At 46.1% G+C, this 27,801-nt stretch overlaps 1 protein-coding gene across 1 annotated transcript in view; it reads left to right on the top strand.

Annotated features, from left to right (window-relative positions):
- The first annotated feature begins 2,176 nt into the window (after positions 1-2,176).
- dusp22a (dual specificity phosphatase 22a) overlaps positions 2,177-27,801 on the top strand; it is a 210,691-nt gene continuing 185,066 nt past the window's right edge. Inside the window, exon 1 of the mRNA XM_072517875.1 lies at positions 2,177-2,432. Within this exon, the coding sequence (XP_072373976.1) occupies positions 2,412-2,432 (21 nt within the window). The 5' untranslated portion in view covers positions 2,177-2,411. The remainder of the gene's footprint in view (positions 2,433-27,801) is intronic.

Consider the following 27,801-nt stretch of genomic DNA (forward strand, 5'->3'; position numbering starts at 1 on the left):
GAAAGACGTGCTGTTAGGTGAATTGGACATTCTGAACTCTCCCTCTGTGAACCCGAAGAGGCGCCGGAGTGTGACAACCACTGGCTTTTCACAGTCATTTCATTGCAGTGTTAATGTAAGCCTACTTGTGACAATAAAGATTATTGTTATTATTAGAGTTATACCACTTATGAAATCTAAATGTGTTTTCGATTAAATTAAAAATTTAAGATGCTCTTCCCCCAAATGCTCGACATGTTTTGTTACTTCGACATTTAGATATGACCTTCGTGGTTTCTTGTGCTTATGCTTGCAAGAACATAAGATGTGGGTGCAGAAGTAGGCCATTCGGCGCATCGCGTCTGCTCTGCCATTCAATGAGACCATGACTGATTTGATGCTATAATCCTCAACTTCACTTCCCCGCCTTATCCCCATAATCCTTGATTCCCTTGCTGATTAAAAATCTGTCTATCTCAGCCTTGAACATACTTAACCACACCGTCTTTGTAACCCTCTGGGATAAAAAATTCCACAGATTTACTAAACTGTGAGAGAAGAAATTCCTTCTCACCTCTGTCAGAAGCTTACACAATAATTTGTGCTGCTGTTTTGGGAATCACATCAGGACCATTCTTGAGGTGCCAGCTGCAGGCAATGTGCAGTACAGAAGTGACATACAACTTGGGTGCAGTTCATCAACTCCTGAGATAGATGGTGTCAATAATTAATAATAATTCAATAGTTTGGGGACTCTACCGACTATTCGAAAACCACCGAGCGTGGTTTGCTGGCTTTGCAGATGAGCAGGTTTGTCAAACCTCCCTCAAAAAGGCTACTGGCCAATCATCACAAGAGGCCAAGAAATAGGAGCAGGGGTAGGCCAATCGAGCCTGCTCTGGAGACAGAAAGAGAGAAAAGAACCCGTAAAAGTCTCTGGCTGATGACTTTTGCCGGAATTAACAAAGGTTGGAGCTGTAACAGATTTGAAGAATGTCAGGAGACAACGAAAGGGGTGTCATAGAGTCATTGAGGTTTACAGCACAGAAAGAGGCCCTTCGGACCATTGTTTTCCAACCATCAAACACCTAAACACCTATCAACTCTAATCCCATTTTCAGCACCGCCCATAGCCTTGTATGCTATGGTGTTTCAAGTGCTAATCTAAATGCTTCTTAAATGTTGTGAGGGATCTCACCTCCACCACCATTTCAGTTAATGAGTTGCAGATTCCCACCACCCTCTGGGTGAAAACAACCTCCTCAAATCCCTTCTAAATCTCCTGCTCCTTACCGTAAATCTATGCCCCCTGAGTATTGACCCCTCTACTAAGGGGGAAAGTGTCTTCCTATCTACCCTATTTGTGTCCCTCATAATTTTATACACTTCCATGAAGGCCCCCCTCATCTTTCTCTGCACCAAGTAAAACAACCCCAGCCTATCCATCCTCTCTTCATAGCTGAATGGGTCCAGACAACATTCGGTGAATCTCCTCTGCACCCTTTATAGTGCAACCACTTCCTATTGTGTGGTGACCAGACTAGTATTCCAGTGGTGTCATAACGAGTGTTTTATACAGCTCCATCGTAACATCTCTGCTCTTATAGTCTATGCCTTGGCTAATAAAGGCAAGTATACCGTATGCCTTTTTAACCAGCCTCAACAAAGAGTCACCCAGACGCCAAACGTTTGCTCCCTTCTCTCTCCACAGATGCTGTCAGACCTGCCGAGATTGTCCAGTATGTTCTCTTTTCGCTGCCTTCTTAGCCACCTCACTTACCTGTCCTGCTGCCTTCAGGGTTCTTTCCCCATGCACCCCAAGTCCTCTCTGGTCCTCTGCACTTCCTAGCCTTGTATATTCCCTTGCCTTGTTAGTGCTGCCAAAACGCATGGCCTCCCCCTTTACAGGGTTCACTTCCATTTGCCACTGTCCTGCCCATCTGGCCAGCCCTTCCATATCGCCCTGCAATCTAAGCCTTTTCTCCTGGCTATTTAGCACACCATGAAATGTTCCTGTCGTCTGCGTGGGAAGAAGGTGGAGGGAAGGGGGAAAGAATGAAAAAAAAAGATGGTTGGTAGGAATTGAAAGGGAGGAGTGATTGGAGGATATGGGGGGGGGGGGGGGGGGTTGCTGAAGAAGACCCGTGTCCCTTTAATGAAAGTTGGAGGACACCTAGTGGCGATGTGTTTTCCAGGGAGTGCGGAAGCGGAGCAAGGTTCATGTGCAGCTGCAACGGGTGACAACAAGACGTTTGCAAAGCGAGGAGTTCTTTTCCCTAATCGCTCCTGGCCGCCAGCCCCTTTCAGTGGCAGCATTGACTGGTTCAGATGCCAGGGTTCCAGCATTCCCTCTGCGTCTGAATCGGTGGCGTTGCTCCCAGTCTGCCTTCGCCCACCGATCCTGCACTCGCTGCCTGATCCTGACAGCAGCCATGGGCACTGGTATGAGTAAGGTACGTGTGTGTGTGTCAGTGAGTGTGGCCCAGGGGCATCTTTGCACATTGCTGTTGCCGGGCTGGGGGGGGGGGGGGGGGGGAGTCGGGCGAGGTGGGCAGCCAGTCTGATCGAGTGGCGAAGGCTGGGTGGAGATTGTAGCAGCGGCGCAGGCACCCTGGAATGAGCAGGGATGTGGCCGGGCAATGGACCATCTCTCTCCCCCTCTCCCTCCCTATCGCAGCTTCTCCTCTTCTAACCCGGGCAGGCAGCGGCGTAAGGGGGAAAAGTTCACCAAAAAACCCCTCGACAAAACAATTCCCCCATCACCAGCCTCACGGTTACATTTGTGTTGGGGGATTTTGGGGAGGGATTCGGGAAACTCCCCCCCCCCCTTTTAAATTTGGGGCAAGTTTTGTTTTCCTTTAATCTGCGTGAAATCGAGCTCCTCTTAAAGAAATGTCCCAAGAGTTGACCAGGACTGTAAAATATTGTTAGTGGGGATGTGACCCAGCTGGAATGTGTTTGTCGACCCCCCCCCCCCCCCCACATACACATTAAAATAAGGATCCCACAGTCCCAAAGATGTGCAGTTTGGGTGGATTGGCCATGTTCAAATTGCCCATGTTAAAAGTGCCTGGCCAGCTGACCTGACATGACTTTGGCTGAACTCTCTTATCTGTCTGCAAGGTCGTGACTTGAACATGATCCCTTCTTCCCCACAGCAAGGGCACCCAGACACTTATCAGTCAGTTCATCGTCTGGTCTGGTTCTATAGGACAGTGCCGCGTTTAAATCCCTTCAAATCTTGTATTTGTTTTTTTTTACTGCTTACAGATTTCTGCCCCACTTTCCTGACTTTTTTTTGCTTCAAAAAGTGACCACAAATATATGGTGGTGGTGTGTGTGTGTGTGTGTGTGGGGGGGGGGGGGGGGGGGGGGCTGTCTGTTCTAAAGCTTCAATCAGATTTGTAATGAGTTGCTTGTCAATGTTTTAGAGGTTGATACTTAAAGCTGTTCAGGCAAAGAGTGATCTCAGTGTGGAATGATAGGGTCATATAGGTTAGATTAATCTGACATAGCTGTGCTGGAGTGACGTGGGGCAAAGATTCTGCTTCTGGGCAGAATGCCCTCTCCAATCAAAGGTAATTTTTCCTTGGAACAGAGGAGGCTGAGAGGTGGTTTGAATGAGGTGAACAACATTGTGAGGGGCCCTGGTTAGAATGGTTTGAGAAGGGCCTGTTTGCTTTAGCAGAGCGGTCAGTGACAAGGGGGCATCGATTCAAAGTGATTGGTAGAAGGATTAGAGGGGAGATGAGGAAAAATCTTTTCACTCGGAGGGTGGTAGGGGCAGAAACTCTCAACTCATTTCAAAGGTGTCTGGATTTGCACCCCCAAGTGTCCAAACGTGCAGGGCTACGGACAAATGCTGGAAAGTGGGAATAGGCTGGGGTGGGGGAGGGGGGTCTCATTTTTCTGCCAACTTAGACAGGATGGGCAGAGCAGCCTCTTTCTCAGCCGTGAAATGTCTGTGATTGATTCTAGGATTTTAATCTGTGTTTTTTCCATGTACAAATAATGTGGGCACCAACGCAGTTATTATTGTTAACATTTCTTTTGTAAATATATCTGGGCGTTAATGCACCCACACTGCAATGTGGCCCTAAACAGGCACCTTGGCAATTGTTCAATAGTGTTTTGGGCAGGCTATTCTAGGAGCTTGGTCTGTTTAAAGATGTTTCCATGCACTCAGGTAATAAGATACTTTAAGTGAATGCAATAATAACACGCTTTGCTTTTGAAAGACGTATGTATGTTCAGTAGGGCAGCACGGTAGCATGGTGGTTAGCACAATTGCTTCACAGCTCCAGGGTCCCAGGTTCGATTCCCGGCTTGGTTCACTGTCTGTGCGGAGTCTGCACGTTCTCCCCGTGTGTGCGTGGGTTTCCTCCGGGTGCTCCGGTTTCCTCCCACAGTCCAAAGATTAGGTGTTAGGTGGTTTGGTCATGCCAAAATTGCCCTTAGTGTTAGGTCGGGTTACTAGGTTATGGGGATAGGGTGGAGGTGTGGGATTGGGTAGGGTGCTCTTTCCAAGGGCCGGTACAGACTCGGTGGTCCGAATGGCCTCCTTCTGCACTGTAAATTCTATGATTCTATGACTTCAACAGGCTAATATTACATCAACCAAGCGTAACACCTTGATAGGCTTATATTACTACCAGTAGATTGATAGAGAATGGACATTCATTTTAGTGTTTAAATTAGTATTTTGCCACTTTTTGGAATAAAACACGGCATTGATTATATTGAAACTTTTTTTCCCCTATTAAGGGGCAAATTAACATGGCCAATCCGCCTACCCTGCTCTTCATTTAGGTTGTGTGTGTGTGTGTGTGTGGGGGGGGGGGGGGGGCGGTGAGACCCACACAGACATGGGGAGAAGGTGCAAATTCCACATGGACAGTGACCCGGGATTCAACCCGGGTCCTCGGCGCTGGGATTCAACCCGGGTCCTCGGCGCCGTGAGGCAGCAGTGCTAACCACTGCGCCACCGTGCTGCATACTGACCAGAAGCTTAACTGGGTGAGCCTTATATATGTACTGTGGCTGCAAGAGCAGGTCAGAGGCTTGTTATTCTGCAGCGAGTGATACAACTCCTGTCACACATAATGTTTTCTTAGAGCAGCACATTCGAGCACAAACCAGAGAGCAAGCTATTTGAAGCTATTTCAAGCTATTTGAAATCTGGCAATGTGCAATGAGACAGAATTAATTAATGCCCTCATAGTAAAGGCTCCCCTTGGTAGCAGTGATCATAATATGACTGAATTTCACATTCATTAAGGGAGAGATGAATGGATCTAAGACCAGTGTTTTAAACTTAAATAAGGGCAATTGTGAGGGCAGGAAGACAGAGCTGGCTAAATTGAATTGGGAAATTAGATTAAGAGGCAGGTCAGTAGGGATGCAATATGGCAGGCATTTATGGAGATATTTCAGAATACTCAGAAAAGATACATTCCAGTGAAAAAGAAAGACTCAAGAGAAGGTCGCACAATCCATGGCTTACTAAGGATGTTAAAGATAGTATCAAATTGAAAGAAAAAGGGTGTAATTCCACGAAGATGAGTGGCAGGTCGGAAGACTGGACAGAATATAAAGAACAGCAAAGAATGGCTAAAAGATTAATAAGGAGGGAAGAGTTAGAGTTTGAGCGAAAGTTAGCTAGAAATATAGAAAACAGATGGTAAGAGTTTCTACAAAAGGAAAGGAGTGAAGTGAGCGTTGGTCCTCCAGAAAGTGAATGTGGGGAATAAATAATGGAAAATAAGGAAATGGCAGATGAACTGAACAGATATTTTGCATCTGTCTTCACTGCAGAGGATACAAGCAACATCCCAGAAGTAATTGTGAATCAGGAGGTGAAAGGCAAGGAGGAACTTAAAACAATTAAATTAACAGGGAAAAGGTACTGAGAAAATTAGAAGAACTAAAAGCTGACAAGTCCCCAATTCCTAATGGACTTCATCCTCAAGTATTAAAAAAAAGTGGCCACTGAAATAGTAGATGCCTTGGTTTTGTTTTTTTCTAATTCCCTTGATTCTGGAAAGGTCCCATCATATTAGAAAATAATGAATGTAACTCCTCTATTCAAGGACGGTGGGAGACAGAACATGACGGTGGGAGACAGAACACAGGGAAATAAGGGCCAGTTAGCTTAGCATTGTGATCGGGAAAGTGCTGGAGTCTATTATTAAGGAGGTTATAGCAGGGCACTTAGAAAATCTCAATGCGATCAGGCAGGGCCAAAATGGTTTTGTGAAAGGGAAATCATGTTTGACTAATTTATTTGGAGCCCTTTGAGGAAATAACAAGGAACATGGATAAAGGGGAACTGATGGATGCACTGTACTTAGATTCTTGCATGTGTTTGATAAGAAGCCACATCAAAGTTTACTACACCAAATAAGAGCTTATGGTATAGGAGGTAACATATTAGCTTGGTTAGAGAATTGGTTAGCTGACAGGAGACATAGAACATAGAACATTACAGCGCAGTACAGGCCCTTCGGCCCTCGATGTTGCGCCGACCTGTGAAACCACTCTAAAGCCCATCTACACTATTCCCTTATCATCCATATGTCTATCCAATGACCATTTGAAAGCCCTTAGTGTTGGCGAGTCCACTACTGTGCAGGCAGGGCATTCCACGCCCTTACTACTCTCTGAGTAAAGAACCTACCTCTGACATCTGTCCTCTATCCATCTCCCCTCAATTTAAAGCTATGTCCCCTCGTGCTAGACATCACCATCTGAGGAAAAAGGCTCTCACTGTCCACCCTATCTAATCCTCTGATCATCTTGTATGCCTCAATTAAGTCACCTCTTAACCTTCTTAGAACATAGAACATAGAAAAATATAGCACAGAACAGGCCCTTCGGCCCATGATGTTGTGCCGAACCTTTGTCCTAGATTAATCATAGATTATCATTGAATTTACAGTGCAGAAGGAGGCCATTTGGCCCATTGAGTCTGCACCAGCTCTTGGAAAGAGCACCCTACCCAAAGTCAACACCTCCACCCAACACTAAGGGCAATTTTGGACACCAAGGGCAATTTATCATGGCCAATCCACCTAACCTGCACATCTTTGGACTGTGGGAGGAAACCGGAGCACCCGGAGGAAACCCACGCAGACACGGGGAGGATGTGCAGACTCCGCACAGACAGTGACCCAAGCCGGAATCGAACCTGGGACCCTGGAGCTGTGAAGCAATTGTGCTATCCACAATGCCCTTAAGAACAAATAAATCTACACTATATCATTTTACCGTAATCCATGTACCTATCCAATAGCTGCTTGATGGTCCCTAATGTTTCCGACTCAACTACTTCCACAGGCAGTGCATTCCATGCCCCCACTACTCTCTGGGTAAAGAACCTACCTCTGACATCCCCCCCTATATCTTCCACCATTCACCTTAAATTTATGTCCCCTTGTAATGGTTTGTTCCACCTGGGGAAAAAGTCTCTGACTGTCTACTCTATCTATTCCCCTGATCATCTTAGAAACCTCTATCAAGTGGCCCCTCATCCTTCTCCGTTCTAATGAGAAAAGGCCTAGCACCCTCAACCTTTCCTCGTAAGACCTACTCTCCATTCCAGGCAACATCCTGGTAAATCTCCTTTGCACCTTTTCCAAAGCTTCCACATCCTTCCTAAAATGAGGTGACCAGAACTGTACACAGTACTCCAAATGTGGCCTTACCAAAGTTTTGTACACCTGCATCATCACCTCACGGCTCTTAAATTCAATCCCTCTGTTAATGGACATTAGCACACCATAGGCCTTCTTCACAGCTCTATCCACTTGAGTGGCAACTTTCAAAGATGTATGAACATAGACCCCAAGATCTCTCTGCTCCTCCACATTGCCAAGAACTCTACCGTTAACCCTGTATTCCGCATTCATATTTGTCCTTCCAAAATGGACAACCCCACACTTTTCAGGGTTAAACTCCATCTGCCACTTCTCAGCCCAGCTCTGCATCCTATCTATGTCTCTTTGCAGCCGACAACAGCTCTCCTCACTATCCACAACTCCACCAATCTTCGTATCGTCTGCAAATTTACTGACCCACCCTTCAACTCCCTCATCCAAGTCATTAATGAAAATCACAAACAGCAGAGGACCCAGAACTGATCCCTGCGGTACGCCACTGGTAACTGGGATCCAGGCTGAATATTTGCCATCCACCACCACTCTCTGACTTCTATCGGTTAGCCAGTTCGTTATCCAACTGGCCAAATTTCCCACTATCCCATGCCTCCTTACTTTCTGCAGAAGCCTACCATGGGGAACCTTATCAAATGTCTTACTAAAATCCATGTACACTACATCCACTGCTTTACCATCATCCACATGCTTGGTCACCTCCTCAAAGAATTCAATAAGACTTGTAAGGCAAGACCTGCCCCTCACAAATCCGTGCTGACTATCCCTAATCAAGCAATGTCTTTCCAGATGCTCAGAAATCCTATCCTTCAGTACCCTTTCCATTACTTTGCCTACCACCGAAGTAAGACTAACTGGCCTGTAATTCCCAGGGTTATCCCTAGTCCCTTTTTTGAACAGGGGCATGACATTCGCCACTCTCCAATCCCCTGGTACCACCCCTGTTGACAGTGAGGACGAAAAGATCATTGCCAACGGCTCTGCAATTTCATCTCTTGCTTCCCATAGAATCCTTGGATATATCCCGTCAGGCCCGGGGGACTTGTCTATCCTCAAGTTTTTCAAAATGCCCAACACATCTTCCTTCCTAACAAGTATTTCCTTGAGCTTACCAGTCTGTTTCACACTGTCCTCTCCAACAATATGGCTCCTCTCATTTGTAAATACAGAAGAAAAGTACTCGTTCAAGACCGCTCCTATCTCTTCAGACTCAATACACAATCTCCCGCTACTGACCTTGATCGGACCTACCCTCGCTCTGGTCATTCTCCTATTTCTCACATATGTGTAAAAGGCCTTGGGGTTTTCCTTGATCCTACCCGCCAAAGATTGTTCAAGCACTCTCTTAGCTCTCCTAATCCCTTTCTTCAGTTCCCTCCTGGCTATCTTGTATCCCTCCAACGCCCTGTCTGAACCTTGTTTCCTCAGCCTTACATAAGTCTCTTTTTTCCTCTTAACAAGACATTCAACCTCTCTTGTCAACCATGGTTCCCTCACTCGACCATTTCTTCCCTGCCTTCTCTCTAACAAAAACAGCCTCAAGTCCCTCAGCCTTCCCTCATAAGATCTTCCCTCCATACCAGGCAACATTCTGGTAAATCTCCTCTGCACCCTTTCCAATGCTTCCACATCCTTCCTACAATGCGGCGACCAGAATTGCACGCAATACTCCAAATGCGGCCGCACCAGAGTTTTGTACAGCTGCAACATGACCTCATGGCTCCGAAACTCAATCCCTCTACCAATAAAAGCTAACACACCGTACGCCTTCTTAACAACCCTCTCAACCTGGGTGGCAACTTTCAGGGATATATGTACATGGACACCGAGATTTCTCTGCTCATCTACACTACCAAGAATCTTACCATTAGCCCAGTACTCTGTCTTCCTGTTATTCCTTTCAAAATGAATCACCTCACACTTTTCTGCATTAAACTCCATTTGCCACCTCTCAGCCCAGCGCTGCAGCTTATCTATGTCTCTCTGTAACTTGTAACATCCTTCCGCACTGTCCACAACTCCATCGACTTTAGTGCCATCTGCAAATTTACTCACCCATCCTTCTACGCCCTCCTTCAGGTCATTTATAAAAATGACAAACAGCAGTGGCCCCAAAACAGATCCTTGTGGTACACCACTAGTAACTGGACTCCAGTCTGAACATGTCCCATCAACCACCACCCTTTGTCTTCTTCCAGCTAGCCAATTTCTGATCCAAACTGCTAAATCACCCTGAATCCCATGCCTCCGTATTTTCTGCAGTAGCCTACCGTGGAGAACCTTATCAAACGCTTTACTAAAATCCATATACACCACATCAACTGCTTTACCCTCATCCACCTGTTTGGTCACCTTGTCAAAGAACTCAATAAGGTTTGTGAGGCACGACCTACCCTTCACAAAACTGTGTTGACTATCTCTAATCAAATTATTCCTTTTCAGATGATTATACATCCTATCTCTTATAAACCTTTCCAAGACTTTGCCCACAACAGAAGTAAGACTCACTGGTCTATAGTTACCGGGATTGTCTCTACTCCCCTTCTTGAACAAGGGGACAACGTTTGCTATCCTCCAGTCTTCTGGCACTATTCCCGTAGACAAAGATGACTTAAAGATCAAAGCCAAAGGCTCAGCAATCTCCTCCCTAGCTTCCCAGAGAATCCTAGGATAAATCCCATCTGGCCCAGGGGAGTTATCTATTTTCACACTTTCCAGAATTGCCTCCTCCTTATGAACCTCAAGCCCTTCTAGTCTAGTAGCCTGAATCTCAGTACTCTCCTCGACAAGAGACAGAGAGTAGGCATCCATGTGTCATTTTCAGGTTGGCACGATGTGATTAATGGAGTGCCATAGGGATCAGTGCTGGGACCTCAAGTATTTACAATTTATCTCAATGACTTTAATGAAGGGACTGAATGTATGGTTGCAGTGAAAGGAGATGGTGGTGTAGTAGTAATATCACTGGACAGTAATCCAGAGGCCCAGGCTAATGCTTTGGGGACACGGGTTCAACCTCTCCACAGCAGATGGTGGAATTTAAATTCAATTAACAAAATATGGAATTGAGAGCTAGTCTCAGTAATAGTGATCATGAAACTGTCATCCGGTTCACTTTCGGGAAGGAAATTTGCCATTCTTACCCAGCCGGGAGTACGTGACTCCAGACTGACGGCAATGTGGTTGACCCTTAACCGCCCTCTGAAATGGTCTAGTTTGCCACTCAGTTCAAGAGCAATGAATGCTGTCCTTGCCAGTGATGCCCACTTCCCAGGAAAGCATTAAATTGCTGATAATGGAAAGACAGGTAGGAGAGTGAGTTGTGAAGAGGACATAAGGAGTTCACAAAGGGATGTAGACAGGTTAAGTGAGTGGGCAAAAAATTGGCAGATGGAGTATAATGTGGGGAAATATGAACGTGTCCACTTTGGCAGGAAGAATAGAAAAACAGCAAATTATTTAAATGGAGAGAGATTGCAGAGCTCTGAGATTACAGAGGGATCTGGGTGTCCAGGTACATGAATCACAAAATGTTAGTATGTGGGTACAGCAAGTGATTAGGAAGGCAAGTGATATGTTGCCATTTATTGCCAGAGGATTGGAATATAAAAGTAGGGATGTTTTTGGTTCAGTCATACATCTAGAAGGACAAGAGCAGCAGATACCCAGGAGCCCCATCACCTGGAGGTTCCCTTCCAAGACACTCACCACCCCGACTTGGAAATGTATCGCCGTCCCTTCACTGTTGCTGGGTCAAAATTTTGAAACACCCTCCCTAACAGCACTATGGGTGTACCTCAGGGACTGCAGCGGTTCAAGAAAGCCGTTCACCACCACCTTCTGAAGGGCAACTAAGGATGGGCAATAAATGCTGGTCTAAACAGCGATGCCCATTTCCCGTAAATGAATTTTAAAAAACACAGCGTTGGTGTTCCACATCAGGAGTATTGTGTACAGTTTTGGCCTCCTTATTTAAGAAAGGGGGATAAATGCGTTGGAAGCAGTTAAGAGAAGTTTGGTAAGGGGCCATGAAAGGAGGCCACACCGAGTTATAGAGAAAAACAAACTAATTTATTTAACACATTATGTACAGCTTCAGTAATTCCCTCGTTGGCGTGTTACTGACCGACTCCATTTGTATGAAAATACATGAACTGTTTTACGGGTCCCCCGCTCCTTTATCGGGAGAGCTGATATTCTGCAAGCTCCACGGTGTAGTGGATCATCCCCACCCAGTGAGACCGTGTGCGCTATAACAAGAAGGTTCACTCAACTGATTTTTGGGATGGTGAGGGGAGTGGTTCTCTTATGAGAAAAGGTTGGACAAGTTGGGCCTGTATTCACGAGAGTTTAGATGAATGAGAGGTGACCTTGTTGAAACATACAAACCCTGAGAGGACTTGGCAGGGTGGATGCTGAAAAAATATTTCCGCTTGTGGGAGAGACGAGAACTAAGGGACACGATTTAAAAATAAGGGGCGGGATTCTCTGTTCCGGCAGCTGGCCAATGGACTTTCCCATTGTGGCCATCCCACACCGTTGGGGAACGCGTGGACGTGCTGCCGTCAAAGCGGAGGATCCCAGCGATGGAGAATCCCGCAGACAGGGGTCCCCCGTTTTAAATGGAGATGAGGAGAAATGTTTTCTCTGCGGGTTGTGAGTCTGTGGAACGCTCTTCCCCAGAGAGCTGTAGAGGCAGGGCCATTGGATATTTTGAAGGCAGAGGTAGATAGATTGGTGACTAATAATGGAATCAGAGGTTATCGGGGAGTAAACATGAATGCGGAGTGAAGGCCGCAATCAGATCAGCCATCATCTTATTAAATGGAGGAGGAAGCTCGAGGGGCCGAGTCACTCCAGCTCCTCATTCCAATGTTTGCATATTTGTAGCTCTTCCAAAACCCTGTCCATCATCTATAAGGCACAAATCAGGAGTGTGATGAAATACTCTCCACTCGTCTGGATGACTGCAGCTCCAATGATGCTCAAGATGTTTGACGCCACCAAAGTCCGCTTGATTGGCATTTCAACCGCCACTATTAAACTCTTGTTCCCTCCGCTGCCAGCACACTCTGGCAGCAGAATGCACCATCCACAAGATGCACCGAGTCAAGACTTCTTTGACAACACAGCACCTTGAAGATTTGTGACCTCTAATGCCTAGCTGGACAATGGCAGCAGGAGTGTGTGAGCACTATCCCCCTGCACGTCTCCCTCTATGTCACACACCATTCGGATTTGGAAATATATCACTATTCCTTGTCGCTGCATCAAAATCTGGGGAACCTCGACTGAAATGAACCTTTGGCACGGTAGCACAGTGGTTAGCACTGTTGCTTCATAGCATCAGGCACCCGGGTACGATTCCCAGCTTGGGTCACTGTCTGTGCGGAGTCTGCACGTTCTCCCCGTGACTGCGTGGGCTTCCTCCGGGTGCTCCGGTTTCCTCCCACAAGTCCCGAAAGACGTGTTTGTTAGGTGAATTGGACATTCTAAATTCTACCTCTGTGTACCCGAACAGGCGCCGGAGTGTGGAGACTAGGGTTTTTTCACAGTAACTTCATTGCAGTGTTAATGTAAGCCTATTTGTGACACTAATAAAGATTATTATTATTATTATTGGAGCACCTTCACCACACTAACTACAGTAATCCGTGAAGGTAGCTCACCATCACCTTAAGGGAGTTCCGGCTGGACAATACATGTTGCCAGCTTTGCCCACATCCCATGAATGCATAAAGAAACCTTTAGACGTTTTATTATTTCAGAGCAAAGAATAAGGAGGTAATTTTGCGGGCGGCACGGTGGCGCTGTGATTAGCACTGCTGACTCACGGCGCCAAGGACCCGGGTTCGATCCCAGCTCTGGGTCACCATCCGTGTGGAGTTTGCACATTCTCCCCGTGGCTGCGTGGGTGTCATCCTCACAACCCAAAGATGTGAGGGGTAGGTGGATTGGCCACGCTATGTTGCCCCTTGAGTGTGAAAAAAAATAAATTGGGTACTTTAAATTTATTTTAAAAAGAGGTAATTTTGCCAAACCATGCTCCCAGAAGGGGTCCTCTTAGGAGTCCAAATTGGAAAAAGAGCTGACAGTTTCCTGGCCATTTGGGGATATTGTGGGTAGTTGTCCCAGCTTTTGTGAGGCCAGCCTATAAGACAGTCTATTCCTAGACTGACACTGGGGCTTCTTGTCAATCCCCATGGGGTATTACATCTGAGGGAGCTCTGTAAACAAGGAGGGCCATGAAATTAGAAAAGAATGTTCTTTTGGTCTCGGCAAGACAATGGGCAAGGGTGTGACTGAATCAAGTCAATCAGGAAATGCCGTTCTAAGGTGAAAGAGTAAGTAAGAATTATGCGTGCGTGCATAACAGTGAGTATGCATTTGAGTGTGTCAAAGAGTGAGTAGTGCATATGTTAGCCTTTTAAAAACTGAACAGGCAACTCGAGATGAAAGATTGTGAGGAACGGTAGCTCACTATATGAGTGCATTGGTGAATAATCATTCTCACTCAGCCAAGGTAACAGTAATGGAAATTTTCAGACACTGTGCATGGGGTAGATTTGTCAGCTTCAGCTATGAACCTCTAACCTTATGAACGGAACTGTATAATAAAAGGAATTTAAAGAGAGATAACTAACCACAGGACTAACCACAGGGGGACATTGGGGGAGGGAATGGTCTTACAGTCCACACTAACCTTCCACTCTCCATCAACTTGAGTTCATCCAAATCTCTACTGCCCAAGTGTCCGGCCACCTGTCCCAAAACAAAGAACAATAGGGCAGCACGGTAGCACAATTGGCTAGCACTGTGGCTTCACAGTGCCATGGTCCCAGGTTCAATTCCCCGCTGGGTCACTGTCTGTGCGGACTCTGCACGGTCTCCCCGTGTCTGCGTGAGTTTCCTCCGGGTGTTCCGGTTTCCTCCCACAGTCATAAGACATGCAGGTTAGGTGGAGTGGCCATGATAAATTGCCCTTAGTGACCAAAAAGGTTAGGAGGGGTTATTGGGTTACGGGGATAGGGTGGAAGTGAAGGCTTAAGTGGGTCGGTGCAGACTTGATTGGCCGAATGGCCTCCTTCTGTACTGTATGTTCTATATTCTACGAATACAGCACAGGAACAGGCCCTTCGGCCCTCCAAGCCTGCGCCGACCATGGTACCTGCCTAAACTAAAATCATCTGCACTTAAGAAGTCCGTGTCCTTCCATTCCCACCCTATTCATATAATTGTCTAGATATCCTTTAAATGCCGCGATCGTACCTTCTCCCGCCACCTCCCCAGGCAGCGTGTTTCATATATTTACCACCCTCTGTGTAAAAAACTTGCTCACACATCTGTTCTAAACTTTTCTCCACCCACTTTAAACCTACGTCCCCTAGTACTTGACTCACATTCTTCCTTTATTACTCAGTGTCCAATGTTGTTTAATAACACTTTGGAGCGTCTTGGGATGCTAATTTTCTTTGTTCTTTGTTCTAAGATGCTATGTAAATGCATGTTGTTGTTGTACTGTATACCATCCTTGGCCCCGATCTGGCAGCTTCATATCAATACAGTGCAGAACATGTCATGTTCCACATCACAGTCCCCTGCCGATAACCTAGCAGACGTCAAACTATCACTCCTTCAGGAAGTCAGCAGTTTGAGCTGAATTTAGACCATATATTTACTCACACAGCAGGCTATATTCGGCAGCAACTTGCATTACACCATTAGGTCCCAGCATGATATCTTAAGCACAGACTGGGAGAGGTTTGTAATGATGTTGAATAGGATCCATACTTTCCGACGCTGCACAAAAGTATCAAATATCAGCCAATACCAATACTCCTCTGGCCGTCCTCCCACTTACCACCCTCTGTAAACTTGAGCTGATCCAAATCCTAGCTGCCTGGTATCCTAATTTACACCAAATACTTGTGCTCACTGATCCACAGTAACTCCTGATCCAGCAGTGCCTTGATTTTAAAATTCTCATACCTGTTTTCAAATCCCATTCTGACTTCACAAGCATCTAACGCCCCCCCCCCCCCCCCCCCCAAACCACCACCACAGCCTCCCTCCCCCACCATCTTGTTAATCTCCTCCAACCTTACAACACCCTCAGACCTCAGCGTTCCTCCAAATCTGGCCTCTTGAGCATCCCTGATTTTAATTGCACATATGGCCGTGTCCTCAGCCATCTCGGTCCTCAACTCTGGATTACCCACCGCAAGCCTTCCTGCCGCTCTTTGCCCTCGCGCCACTGCATTAAGTCGCACCTTAAAACATCTCCTTGGTCAAGCGCATTGGTCACCTATCGTAATGTCTCCTTATGTGGCATGGTGTCAAATTCTGTCTGATTGGGCTCCTGTGAAGCGCTTTGGGAACATTTTACTATGTTGAAGGCGCTATATAAATGCAAGTTGCTGCAGGTATTGTTACCCATTTGCTGGGCTTGCTGATCTCATTCGGAGCAGTAACTGCAATTAGTCTCTGCTCTCCTGGTCTGGGGCATGAGCTTTAGGCCTGACAAACCTGATTGCCATGCATGTTGCTAAGTGTCTCTCTGGGGCTGACTGGTTACATAACTGTACCCCCACCGGAGCCTAATCGCACCCATGGTTTAGGTTAATGCATGACAGATGGGCAGGCTGGAAAAGTACCACAGAGCTGTTCTACCCGCAGCAATGCACTCCAGTGAACAGTGCACCTTTGAGGCATTGGGAGGAAAAGTGTCACTTTGTTCTGCAGAAGCCAGATATGCCCCTTGTGGTGCAGACCACATCGCACGTTCAAGAAACATCAGCAGAAGGAGTAGCCCAAAACGTACATCACTATTCCTTCAATGTCACGAGGTCAAAATCTAAGGAATGGTTACCCACCAGCACCTTTTGAGCACTTTAACCACATTAATTGCAGCAATATCCAGAAGGTAGATCACCATCACCGTCTTAAGGAAATTAGGGGTGGGCAATAAATGCTGGCATCGCCAGCTTTGCCCACATCCCATGAATGACTAAAAAAAATCTTTAACTTTTATCGTTTCGGGGCAAAGAATAGGGGATGATTTTGTAAACCCATGCTGTCAGAAGGGTTAGTAGTCCAAATTGGAACATTCTAGAACATGCATGGTAGTCTGACCACAAATTGACCTTTACAAAGAAATGCAATAAACTTGCCAGACGATCTCAGACATGCATTTGCCAAGAAAGGAAAATCTGTTTACAATCAGCTTTTATTCATAGCAGCATTATTTAAAAACCCTTGACGGATTTTGGTCATTGTGAATTCTCTGAATTTTATTCCTTTGCAACCAACCACACGCTGAGAGCAAGTAGCGTAGTTAGTATCGGGTGAAATCTACAGGGTTTAAATTAGGACCCCAGGCCTCTATTTTAATGGAACCAATTTGAAAAGTGAGCTGTCTACCCAGGTTTACAAGTGAACAGAAGTTTCTCATTTGTTGTGCGTTGGTTCGGCCTGTTAAACAAGGATTGTCTGGCCCATACTACTAATGACAAGCTGCACATCAGTCTTGGTAAAGCAAGAAAGAGAGAAGCTGCATTTATATAGCACCTTTCACGATCTCAGACTGTTCCAAAGTGCAGTACAGCCAATGAAGTACTGTTGAACTGCTGTCACTGTTGTAACATGGCACACTTGCCCTTGAGTTAGAGACTATGAGGGAAGGCTTCACTCCAGTGTCTTGAGGGCATAACCTCTAGCCCAACATGGCAATGTCGTACTGAGGGAGCACCACATGATCTGAAGCGGCATCGTTCAAATGAGACATTAAACTGATGTCCCATCAGTCCACCCTGGTAACCCCCAAGCGAATCTGTACATTTGTAACTGCCTTTTTTAGCCTTCTGGTAATGGAGTGGTCAAAACTACACAGTTCTCCAGCTACAACCTTGTTACACATTTGTGCTAATTGAACATAACAGCACCTGTGCTCTATGGCTCTAGACACAAAATCAAAGATTCTATTTTTTATTTCTGCAATGTTGTCCACTATCCTTGCCAGTTTTAATGGCACGTGTAAGTGCATATTAGAACATAGAACATACAGTGCAGAAGGAAGCCATCAGCCCTTCGAGTCTGCACCGACCCACTTAAGCCCTCACTTCCACTCCAACCTCGTGACCCAATAACCCCTCCTAACCTTTTTGGTCACTGAGGGCAATTTGGCATGGGCAATCCACCTAACCTGCACGTCTTTGGACTGTGGGAGGAAACCTGAGCACCCGGAGGAAACCCACGCAGACACGGGGAGAACGTGCAGACTCCGCACAGACAGTGACCCAGCGGGGAATTGAACCTGGGACCCTGGTGCTGTGAAGACACAGTGCTAACCACTTGTGCTACCGTGCTGCCCACACTTGTGCTACCGTGCTGCCTCTTCTGCTCCTCTTGTTTCACGTAACAAAAGGACAAAAGAACAAAGAAATGTACTGCACAGGAACAGGCCCTTCGGCCCTTCAAGCCCGTGCGGACCATGCTGCCCGACTAAACTACAATCTTCTCCACTTCCTGGGTCCGTATCCCTCTATTCCCATCCTATTCATGTATTTGTCAACATGCCCCTTAAATGTCACTATCGTCCCTGCTTCCACCACCTCCTCCGGTAGCGAGTTCCAGGCACCCACTACCCTCTGTGTAAAAAACGTGCCTCATACATCTACTCTAAACCTTGCCCCTCTCACCTTAAACCTATGCCCCCTAGTAATTGACCCCTCTATCCTGGGGAAAAGCCTCTGACTATCCACTCTGTCTATGCCCCTCATAATTTTGGAGACCTCTATCAGGTCGCCCCTCAACCTCCGTCGTTCCAGTGAGAACAAACCGAGTTTGTTCAACCGCTCCTCATAGCTAATGCCCTCCACACCAGGCAACATCCTGGTAATCTCTTCTGCACCCTCTCTAAAGCCTCCACATCCTTCTGGCAGTGTGGGGACCAGAATTGAACACTATACTCCAAGTGTGGCCTAACTAAGGTTCTATACAGCTGCAACATGACTTGCCAATTCTTTTTCTCAATGCCCCGGCCAATGAAGGCAAGCATGCCGTATGTCTTCTTGACTACCTTCTCCACCTGTGTTGCCCCTTTCAGTGACCTGTGGACCTGTACTTCCTAGATGTCTCTGACTTTCAATATTCTTGAGGGTTCTACCATTCACTGTATATTCCCTACCTGCATTAGACCTTCCAAAATGCATTACCTCACATTTGTCTGGATTAAACTCCATCTGCCATCTCTCCGCCCAAGTCTCCAAACAATCTAAATCCTGCTGTATCCTCTGACAGTCCTCATCGCTATCCGCAATTCCACTAACCTTTATGTCGTCTGCAAACTTACTAATCAGACCAGTTACATTTTCCTCCAAATCATTTATATATACTACAAACAGCAAAGGTCCCATCACTGATCCCTGCGGAACACCACTGGTCACAGCCCTTCAATTAGAAAAGCATCCTTCCATTGCTACTCTCTGCCTTCTATGACCTAGCCAGTTCTGTATCCACCTTGCCAGCTCACCCCTGATCCCGTGTGACTTCACCTTTTGTACTAGTCTACCATGAGGGACCTTGTCAAAGGCCTTACTGAAGTCCATATAGACAACATCCACTGCCCTACCTGCATCAATCATCTTTGTGACCTCCTCGAAAAACTCTATCAAGTTAGTGAGACACGACCTCCCCTTCACAAAACCATGCTGCCTCTCACTAATACGTTCATTTGCTTCCAAATGGGAGTAGATCCTGTCTCGAAGAATTCTCTCCAGTAATTTCCCTACCACTGACGTAAGGCTCACTGGCCTGTAGTTCCCTGGATTATCCTTGCTACCCTTCTTAAACAGAGGAACAACATTGGCTATTCTCCAGTCCTCCGGGACATCACCTGAAGACAGTGAGGATGCAAAGATTTCTGTCAAGGCCTCAGCAATTTCCTCTCTAGCCTCCTTCAGTATTCTGGGGTAGATCCCATCAGACCCTGGGGACATATCTACCTTAATATTTTTCAAGACGCCCAACACCTCGTCTTTTTGGATCTCAATGTGACCCAGGCTATCTACACACCCTTCTCCAGACTCAACATCTACCAATTCCTTCTCTTTGGTGAATACTGATGCAAAGTATTTATTTGGCACCTCGCCCATTTCCTCTGGCTCCACACATAGATTCCCTTGCCTATCCTTCAGTGGGCCAACCCTTTCCCTGGCTACCCTCTTCCTTTTTATGTACGTGTAAAAAGCCTTGGGATTTTCCTTAACCCTATTTGCCAATGACTTTTCGTGACCCCTTCTAGCCCTCCTGACTCCTTGCTTAAGTTCCTTCCTACTTTCCTTATATTCCACACAGGCTTCGTCTGTTCCCAGCCTTTTAGCCCTGACAAATGCCTCCTTTTTCTTTTTGACGTGGCCTACAATATCTCTCGTTATCCAAGGTTCCCGAAAATTGCCGTATTTATCCTTCTTCCTCACAGCAACATGCTGGTCCTGAATTCCTTTCAACTGACACTTGAAAGCCTCCCACATGTCAGATGTTGATTTATCCTCAAACATCCGCCCCCAATCTAGGTTCTTCAGTTCCCGCCTAATATTGTTATAATTAGCCTTCCCCCAATTTAGCACATTCACCCTAGGACCACTGTTATTCTTGTCCACCAGCACTTTAAAACTTACTGAATTGTGGTCACTGTTCCCGAAATGCTCCCCTACTGAAACTTCTACCACCTGGCCGGGCTCATTCCCCAATACCAGGTCCAGTACCGCCCCTCCCCTAGTTGGAACCTTTACCATTGAAGATGCATTTCTTTCCCTTATTTTTAATTCCAAAATGTGTTACTCTGCACTGACCTGGACCTGCCACCTTTCTGCGCTTCGTGCGAGCCTATCTATGTGGTCTTGTAGCATTTCATAATCCTCCTGATGAATTCTTACATAATGGTGCTCTCGGACAATCCGCATTGTCTTGACACGTTCTCACAATTGAGGTGAGGTCACTGTTGTTTTCTGTAAGCAGCAACTCCAGTTTTCAATGTGAGCGCAGTGGGCTATGTGCCATTGGAATTTAGGGAAGGCAAATTAGCTGAATGCAGGTCTCCTCAGATAATACTATAGAAGAGGAGATTTTTGTGACCTGAAATAAAGCCACGATTACTGTATGGTAAATATTTAACACATAGGGGTGAACTCTATGATGTCTCTGGGGATGCAGCAGAGTGGCGCAGTGGTTAGATTTTGGGCCAGGGATACTGTCCGTGTGGAGTTTGCACATTCTCCCCATGTTTGTGTGGGTTTCGCCCCCACAACCCAAAGATGTGCAGGAGGAGGATTGGGCACGCTAAATTGCCCCTTATTTGGAAACAATGAATTAGGTACTCTAAATTTATTTTTAAAAAGGTAGGGTGAGCTGGAATTTCAAAATCATGACGTTATGTTCAGATTGCAGAATTCAATTTTGGGATTAGCAGTGATGGGCTGGGCCTCATGCGTGGTGCGTTCCTACATGTAATACATTCGCATCCATGAATACTCAATATCTTAAAACATTTTGAAGTTAAGTCCCACCTTCCAGATGAACTGAGCGGTGATGAGCATTTCCTGGCAGATGATTCACGTTCATTTAAAGGTGGCGTGCACCAGTCAGCTTAGAGCGGCTGTGTCTGAGGTGAACGGTTGTCTTTGTTGAACTCCGTGAGAATGGCAGCTTGGATGGAGGATTGGAACTGGCAAGGGTGAGTGAGGGGTGAGGGCGTTCAGGTGGGGCATGGAGGCCTGGAAGAGCGCTTCAGGGGTGGACATCGAGTGTGGATGGTGCTTGCAAGTCTGCAGTGGGATGTACCTGGAGTCTTGAGTGTGGTCGGGGGGCATGGAGACTGTCAGTGAACATAAACGGAGCGAGAGGCCTAGAGGATCGGATCAGTACTGTCCACATTTGGGTCACGTGGGTCAAACTCAGGGTACTTACTGGCTAGCAGAGGGAACCTAAAGTCACAGGTGGGAGTTTGATGCGGGCGGGGGGGCGGGGGGGGGGGGGGGGGGGCGCTGGTGGTGAAAGTTACACTGAGGTAGGGATATTCAAAAGTCTCATTGTATGGGGCACAGGATCTAGTGATGACTCAAAGGATGATGTGGGGAGGTTCTAGGATCAGAGGTGGAATCTTGATTGGGATAAAGATAGGCTCATGGGGGGAGAGATGGCCACTTCCACAATGACAGGTGTGGGAATTTCAAGGGATACAGTGACGCTGCGAGGGTCAAGGGTGATGGGGACAAAGGTAAAGGTGACCAGGTGAGGGTCGCAGGTTGCAAATTGCGGGTCCTTTGCACACTGTTACTGGCCATTTCCATAACGTACTTGTAGCTGCTACGAGTGCCGATCCAAGTGGGAGGAGGCCAGTGTGGGGTGAGTAGAGTTTTGATTGTGGACAATAGGAAAACCTCATTGCTCAGAAGCTGATTGGATAAAACACATAGACACACACTACTCAGTGGCATGCCTTTTTCACACTATTCACTTGGTAGAATATCAATAGGCCTCATCACCCAAAATCCCTACAACCTCAGGAGCAGGAGGACAGGATGAGACAAAGGAGGGCTCTTGCCGTCAACAACTGAGGTCACAAGGCCAGCAGCAGGTAGCAGCCGAGGGTGGTCAGGAGGCAGCCATCCAGAGAGTATGAGAATGAGGTCACTGGCAGGTCAGTGCATCTTCAGGTCATGGATAAAGTACCCCGAGATGCTCAAGGAGCAATGCCAGAGGTGCTTCAAGAAATTTCAAGAAGCAGACACTGAAATTTTCCAGAGCCTGCAACAAGACGTGTCGCCACATGGATTTGGCGGCAACCCTATGTCCTTGGCTCTTAAAGTGATTGTGGTGCTCAATCTTTTCACAACAGGCTGCTTCCAGGGCTTCTCAGGTGGCATGTGTGGTATTTGCCAGGTTGCCACCCACAGATCCACCAAAGAGGTGACCAATGCCCTCTTTTATCGTGTCAGTGGGTTCATCAGGTTCTTGACAGATGACAACAGTCAGGCGACCAGGGCAGTGGTCTCCACAGCCATCGCCCATTTCCCTAGATTGCAAACAGTAACTGACTGCCCCGATGAATTGCAAGGGATTCCACTTTGTCCGACAGGTCTGTGACCACAGGTGATGAGTCATACCATTTGTGCTCGATTCGCGGGTAGCACTGATGACTCTGGTATCTTGCGGAAGACACAGTTTCCCCAGCTTCTCAACATCCCGCCCAGATTGGCGGTGGAACTTCTCCAATGAAAACCCACCCCCGCCACATCATTGTAAATGTTTCACCTGCCCGCTATTGGGCCATTACATTTTCATATGAATTATGTGAGTGCTGGTTCCTGACACAAAAGTGGAAGTGGCACCGATATCTAGTTCCGCCATTTGGAGTGGTGCGCCACTGATTAAATGCCACCCAGAGAGTTGTTCCTGCCAGCAGATCTTAATGGTATATCATGATCGTCCATCTTGCGCCATCCTCACACATCCACTGTAACACGTCTCCAACTGCTCTGTGATGTCCATCTTCCAACTACGCCTGGATCAACCCTTCTTTCTACCGCCCTCAACCACCTCCTCCAGAAGTGATCACTGTAGCTTTTCAGCTCTGATTAAATGGCTAAAACATTGACATTTCCTTTTCTGGATACCACTAAGAGTTCCTTTCACTCTTGCTATTTCAAGTCCAATACCTCTCCATTTGTCGTATGGGCTGTGGATGGAATTTTCAGCATATGTCTCAGTATCCATGGAGATGATACCTTGGAGGGTTTTAGGGCTGGAAGAGGTTTCAGAGATAGGGAGGGGCAAGACCATAGAAGGAATCAAAGACAAGAATGGGAATTTTAAGATTGAAATGTTGCTAAATTAGGAGCCAATGTAGGTCAGTGAGCACAAAAGTAACATGGGAATGTTGCGAGTAAGATTAGAGGCAGCAGAGTTTTGAATGACCCCAAATTCACAGTGAGTAGAATTTGGGAGGCCAGCGGGGAGTGCATTGAATAGCTCATTCTAGAGGTAACAGAGGCCTGGTTGAGGGTTTCAGGAGCTGAGGGAGTGGAGTCAGGCATTATTACCGAGGTGGAAATGGGCAGTTTTAGTGATGGCATTGTTATGTCATCTGTTGCTCACAACGAGGTCAAATATGATACCAAGGTCATGTATATTCTTGTTCAGCCGTAGACATTTGCTCAGGAAACAGATGGAATCAGTAGCTAGGGTTGTATCAAAACACTGCAACAAAAATCTGTAAGATGTAACAGCAATGTGGGAGTGCAATGAGACGTTTTGTTTTGGGATTTGCAGACATGAACTGGTTATGTACAGTCTGTACTCTGCCTATTATGACCAACCGAAGGAACATGATCACTAAAAGGGCTTTCCTTTTGTATCAGTAAAACTTTATAAAATTTAAAAAGGGAAGCCAGGTTCATGGCAAAACATCAGATGCGTGGGAAAAACACCTGAGAGAAAACCAGCAACTTCTCACAGCTCAGTGAAGAAAACAAGATGATTGTCTTAAATTGGCAATGCATTTAAAGAAGTAATGCATATAAAATGGCAATGCACTTAAAGCGGCAACCAGAAGGAACAAATGGCTAGGGACAGGAAAATTGCAGAAGACTCTCAAAAAAGGTCCAGAAGCAATGAAGACCTCAAGGAAGGGGCAACAGAAGACCTCAAGGAGGAGGCAACAGAAGACCATAAGCAAGCAGCAATGGAAGACTTCAAGGATGATGCAACAGAAGACCTTACAGAAGAGGCAAGGAAGACCTCAAGGAAGAAGCAGTAGCAACAAAGACCTCAGAAAGGAGGTCTGGCACAGCAGGTGAACCGTGGTTAACATTGCAGCCTCACAACGCAAAGGACCTGGGTTCGATTCTGACCGTGGACAACTGTCTGTGTGGCGTTTGTCTGTTCTTCCCGTGTCTGCGTGGGTTTCCTTTTGGTGCTCCAGTTTCCTCCCACAGTCCAAAAATGTGTCGGTTAGGGAGATATTAAATTGCCCCTCAGTGTCCAAAAGTTAGGTGGGGTTACGGGGAAAGGGCGGAGGAGTGGCCCTAGGTTCAGGTGCCCTTTCGGAGGGTCGGTGCAGACTTGCTTGGCTTAATGGCCTCCTTTAGCACTGTCTGGATTCTACGATTCTAAGGAAGCAATAGAAGACCTCAGAAAGAGGGCAAAAGAAGACCTCGGAAGGGACAAATTCAAAGACCCCAGAAAGAGGGCAAACAAAGACCTCAGATAGGGGTAATAAAAGAGGACAATGAAAGACCCCACAATGAGGGCAACAAAATATCCCACAAGAAGGGCAATAAGAGAATTACGGAATGGAAATAAGTCAACAATTCATCGGAGACACACCTGACCAACATTGAAGCCAAAAGGATTTGGCTAAAGTTAAAAAAAGTAGAAATGAAGGTTCCATGAGTGAAATGTATACATTCAGTGAGAACATGATGGATTCCCCTAGTAAGAAACACAAAAATTAAAGACTTCAAAATAAACGAGAAACTATTGAAAATAAAGAGGAAACGGTAAAAAGAACGAAAGCTCCGGTGAAGACATTAAGACAACAAGATGAAATGACTAACGACAAGAATAAAATAGTCACAAAAATTTACGGAATTAAGTTAAGAAGAATGAGAACTTAATGAGACAATGTAGAATAAGCTGAACTCCATGGAAAAGCAACTGGAAAATAAGAACAGGTCTGGTGAAGAAATGAATCGGGAGAATAATCATAGATTATCTTAGAATTTACAGTGCAGAAGGAGGCCATTCGGCCCATCGAGTCTGCACCGGCTCTTGGAAAGAGCACCCTACCCAAGGTCAACACCGCCACCCTATCCCCATAACTCAGTAACCCCGCCCAACACTAAGGGCAATTTTGGACACTAAGGGCAATTTATCATGGCCAAACCACCTAACCTAACGGAGCACCCGGAGGAAACCCACGCACACACGGGGAGGATGTGCAGACTCCGCACAGACAGTGACCCAAGCCGGAATCGAACCTGGGACCCTGGAGCTGTGAAGCAATTGTACTAACCACTGTGCTACCATGCTGCCGTAAGAGCTTGAAGAAGAGAAGCTTGGCAATGAGAAATTAACTGAAAAGGTAAAAACATTGAAATTGACAGCAGAGCCAGCAATTCAGACTGAGAAAGAGACTGAGATTATAGTGCCAGGACAGGATTGCTGAAATGGTCACACTAATAGGAAAGCACAAGAACCAATATGACAAAATGGTCGATGAAAAAGATGCTGAATTGAAATGCTGGAAAGAGAATAAACTTCATCACACGACCTAAGTGTCAGAAACGGAGCATCACAACAATTCATTTACACGTAACAGACCAAATTGTGAAAGAACGGCCAAGACTTTGTTATATTGTGATGATATATGCCTGTGTGAATTATCATGTAACGTGCTCGGCAGAGCAACGGTCAACGTAGAACTGGAGAGTAGTGTCACCCACAGAGTGTTTTATGTAGTCACATGGTCAGAGAACAGCCGAGGACAGAACTCGGTAAGCAGCAAGCCTGCATGGAACAGCTCTGTGCAAGACTATATTTGGAACTGTGCATAGTTAAACACCGATAAAGGTGTTTATGTTTAAACACAGAAGCCATTGACAGATCTTGTCAATGAGTCGCCACCACTGCAACAATAACAAACCATATGAAGTATATAATATGACATGGTGTCTGTAGTGGATCAAGTTGGATCCCCAGAATTATTGTAACTAAGACCGGACTCCTGTTGTACCCATTAGACATGGAAGGATGGATCATTGGTCAACACGTGGACCACTTGAGAAGTAGAGAAATGCTCCAGCTGTCAGTGTTGCCATCAAGAAATGTTTTCAAACCCATAAGCACCGGAGTACCTGATCAACATGTTGTTGACATAACTGATGTTTGGCGTAAACAAATAGTAACAAACTGCCTGTGCCAGAAGAGGTACCCGTCATTGCAGTTCCTATTAATGTCGATCCTTTGGAAGCATCTCAAACTATAGAATTACGCTGCTCTATCTGAAACAGAAACCCCCCTCAAAGACTTTTTAAAAAAAACAAACACTTTTATTGAGGTATTTTTTGGCATTGTAAACAGTTACAGATTACAGAAATATGCAAACATCAACGAAAAGCCAACACTTCAACCAAACCATAATGCACATACCCGCTCCTCTCCCATAGACACTACCCGCCTATTTATCCTCCTACTCTACTCTTAAACCCCCCGCCCCCCCCCCCCCCCGCTGACGTTCACTCTCCCGCGAAGAAGTCGATGAATGGTTGCCACCTTCGGGCGAACCCCCCCCCCTCAAAGACTTGATAAATATTTGTCCAACTCATGTATATAATGCCTGGTTAGAAATCAGGACTGAGTGACTTCGTTATTGAGGTTTGTATAAAGGAGTTAAAGGGGGAAGGATGTGGTGATTGTCCCTTTAAGGGCCGCAGGGCAGAGTATGGTCACCTGGCTTGTGGAACCAATTGGGTCTCAGAGTGGGTAATCACCCCAGGAGTTGAAGTCCTCTTTTAGGCAGGAGACATGTAGGGGACTAAGGACAGCAATGTGGCTGCTGTACTGCTGTGCAGTGGTTCTTATGAATAAATCTTTTTGGTTTTCTAATTAAGTCTGTGAAAGTGCATCATTAAACACCCCATATGACTTATGTATGTTAACAGTCTGAAGAAGGTATGTGTACAGTGAATACCTGTGTGTACAAGCAGAACCAGCCTTGAATAAATAATTCACATTATAGTGTTATCGATCCCCTCATGAGTAGTCAGTGCCTTGTAGTAGCCGTCACTGATGTCAGAAGACAAATCTTCCTTGTCACCACTTCCTCCTGCTTTTGAATTCAATTTTGATGTCCCAACCTTTTGCTTTTCTCACCTGAACTTTGACAATCGTGGTTTGCTTCGCCCAGCATCTGAGGCCTTGACCATTTGATCTTAAAAGAAATGTAAATGATGAATTGAGTAAGGTTTTCAGAGATTTTTCACTTGCCTGGATGGGTGCAAGCAACAACAAAAGTCCAGCAGTTTGATGCCATCCAGGTTCAAGCAATCTGCCAAATCGGCAATCCATCCACCTCCTTACAAACCCACTACTC

The sequence above is a fragment of the Scyliorhinus torazame genome, chromosome 10 (assembly GCF_047496885.1).
Source record: "Scyliorhinus torazame isolate Kashiwa2021f chromosome 10, sScyTor2.1, whole genome shotgun sequence".
NCBI classification, from domain to species: Eukaryota; Metazoa; Chordata; class Chondrichthyes; order Carcharhiniformes; family Scyliorhinidae; genus Scyliorhinus; species Scyliorhinus torazame.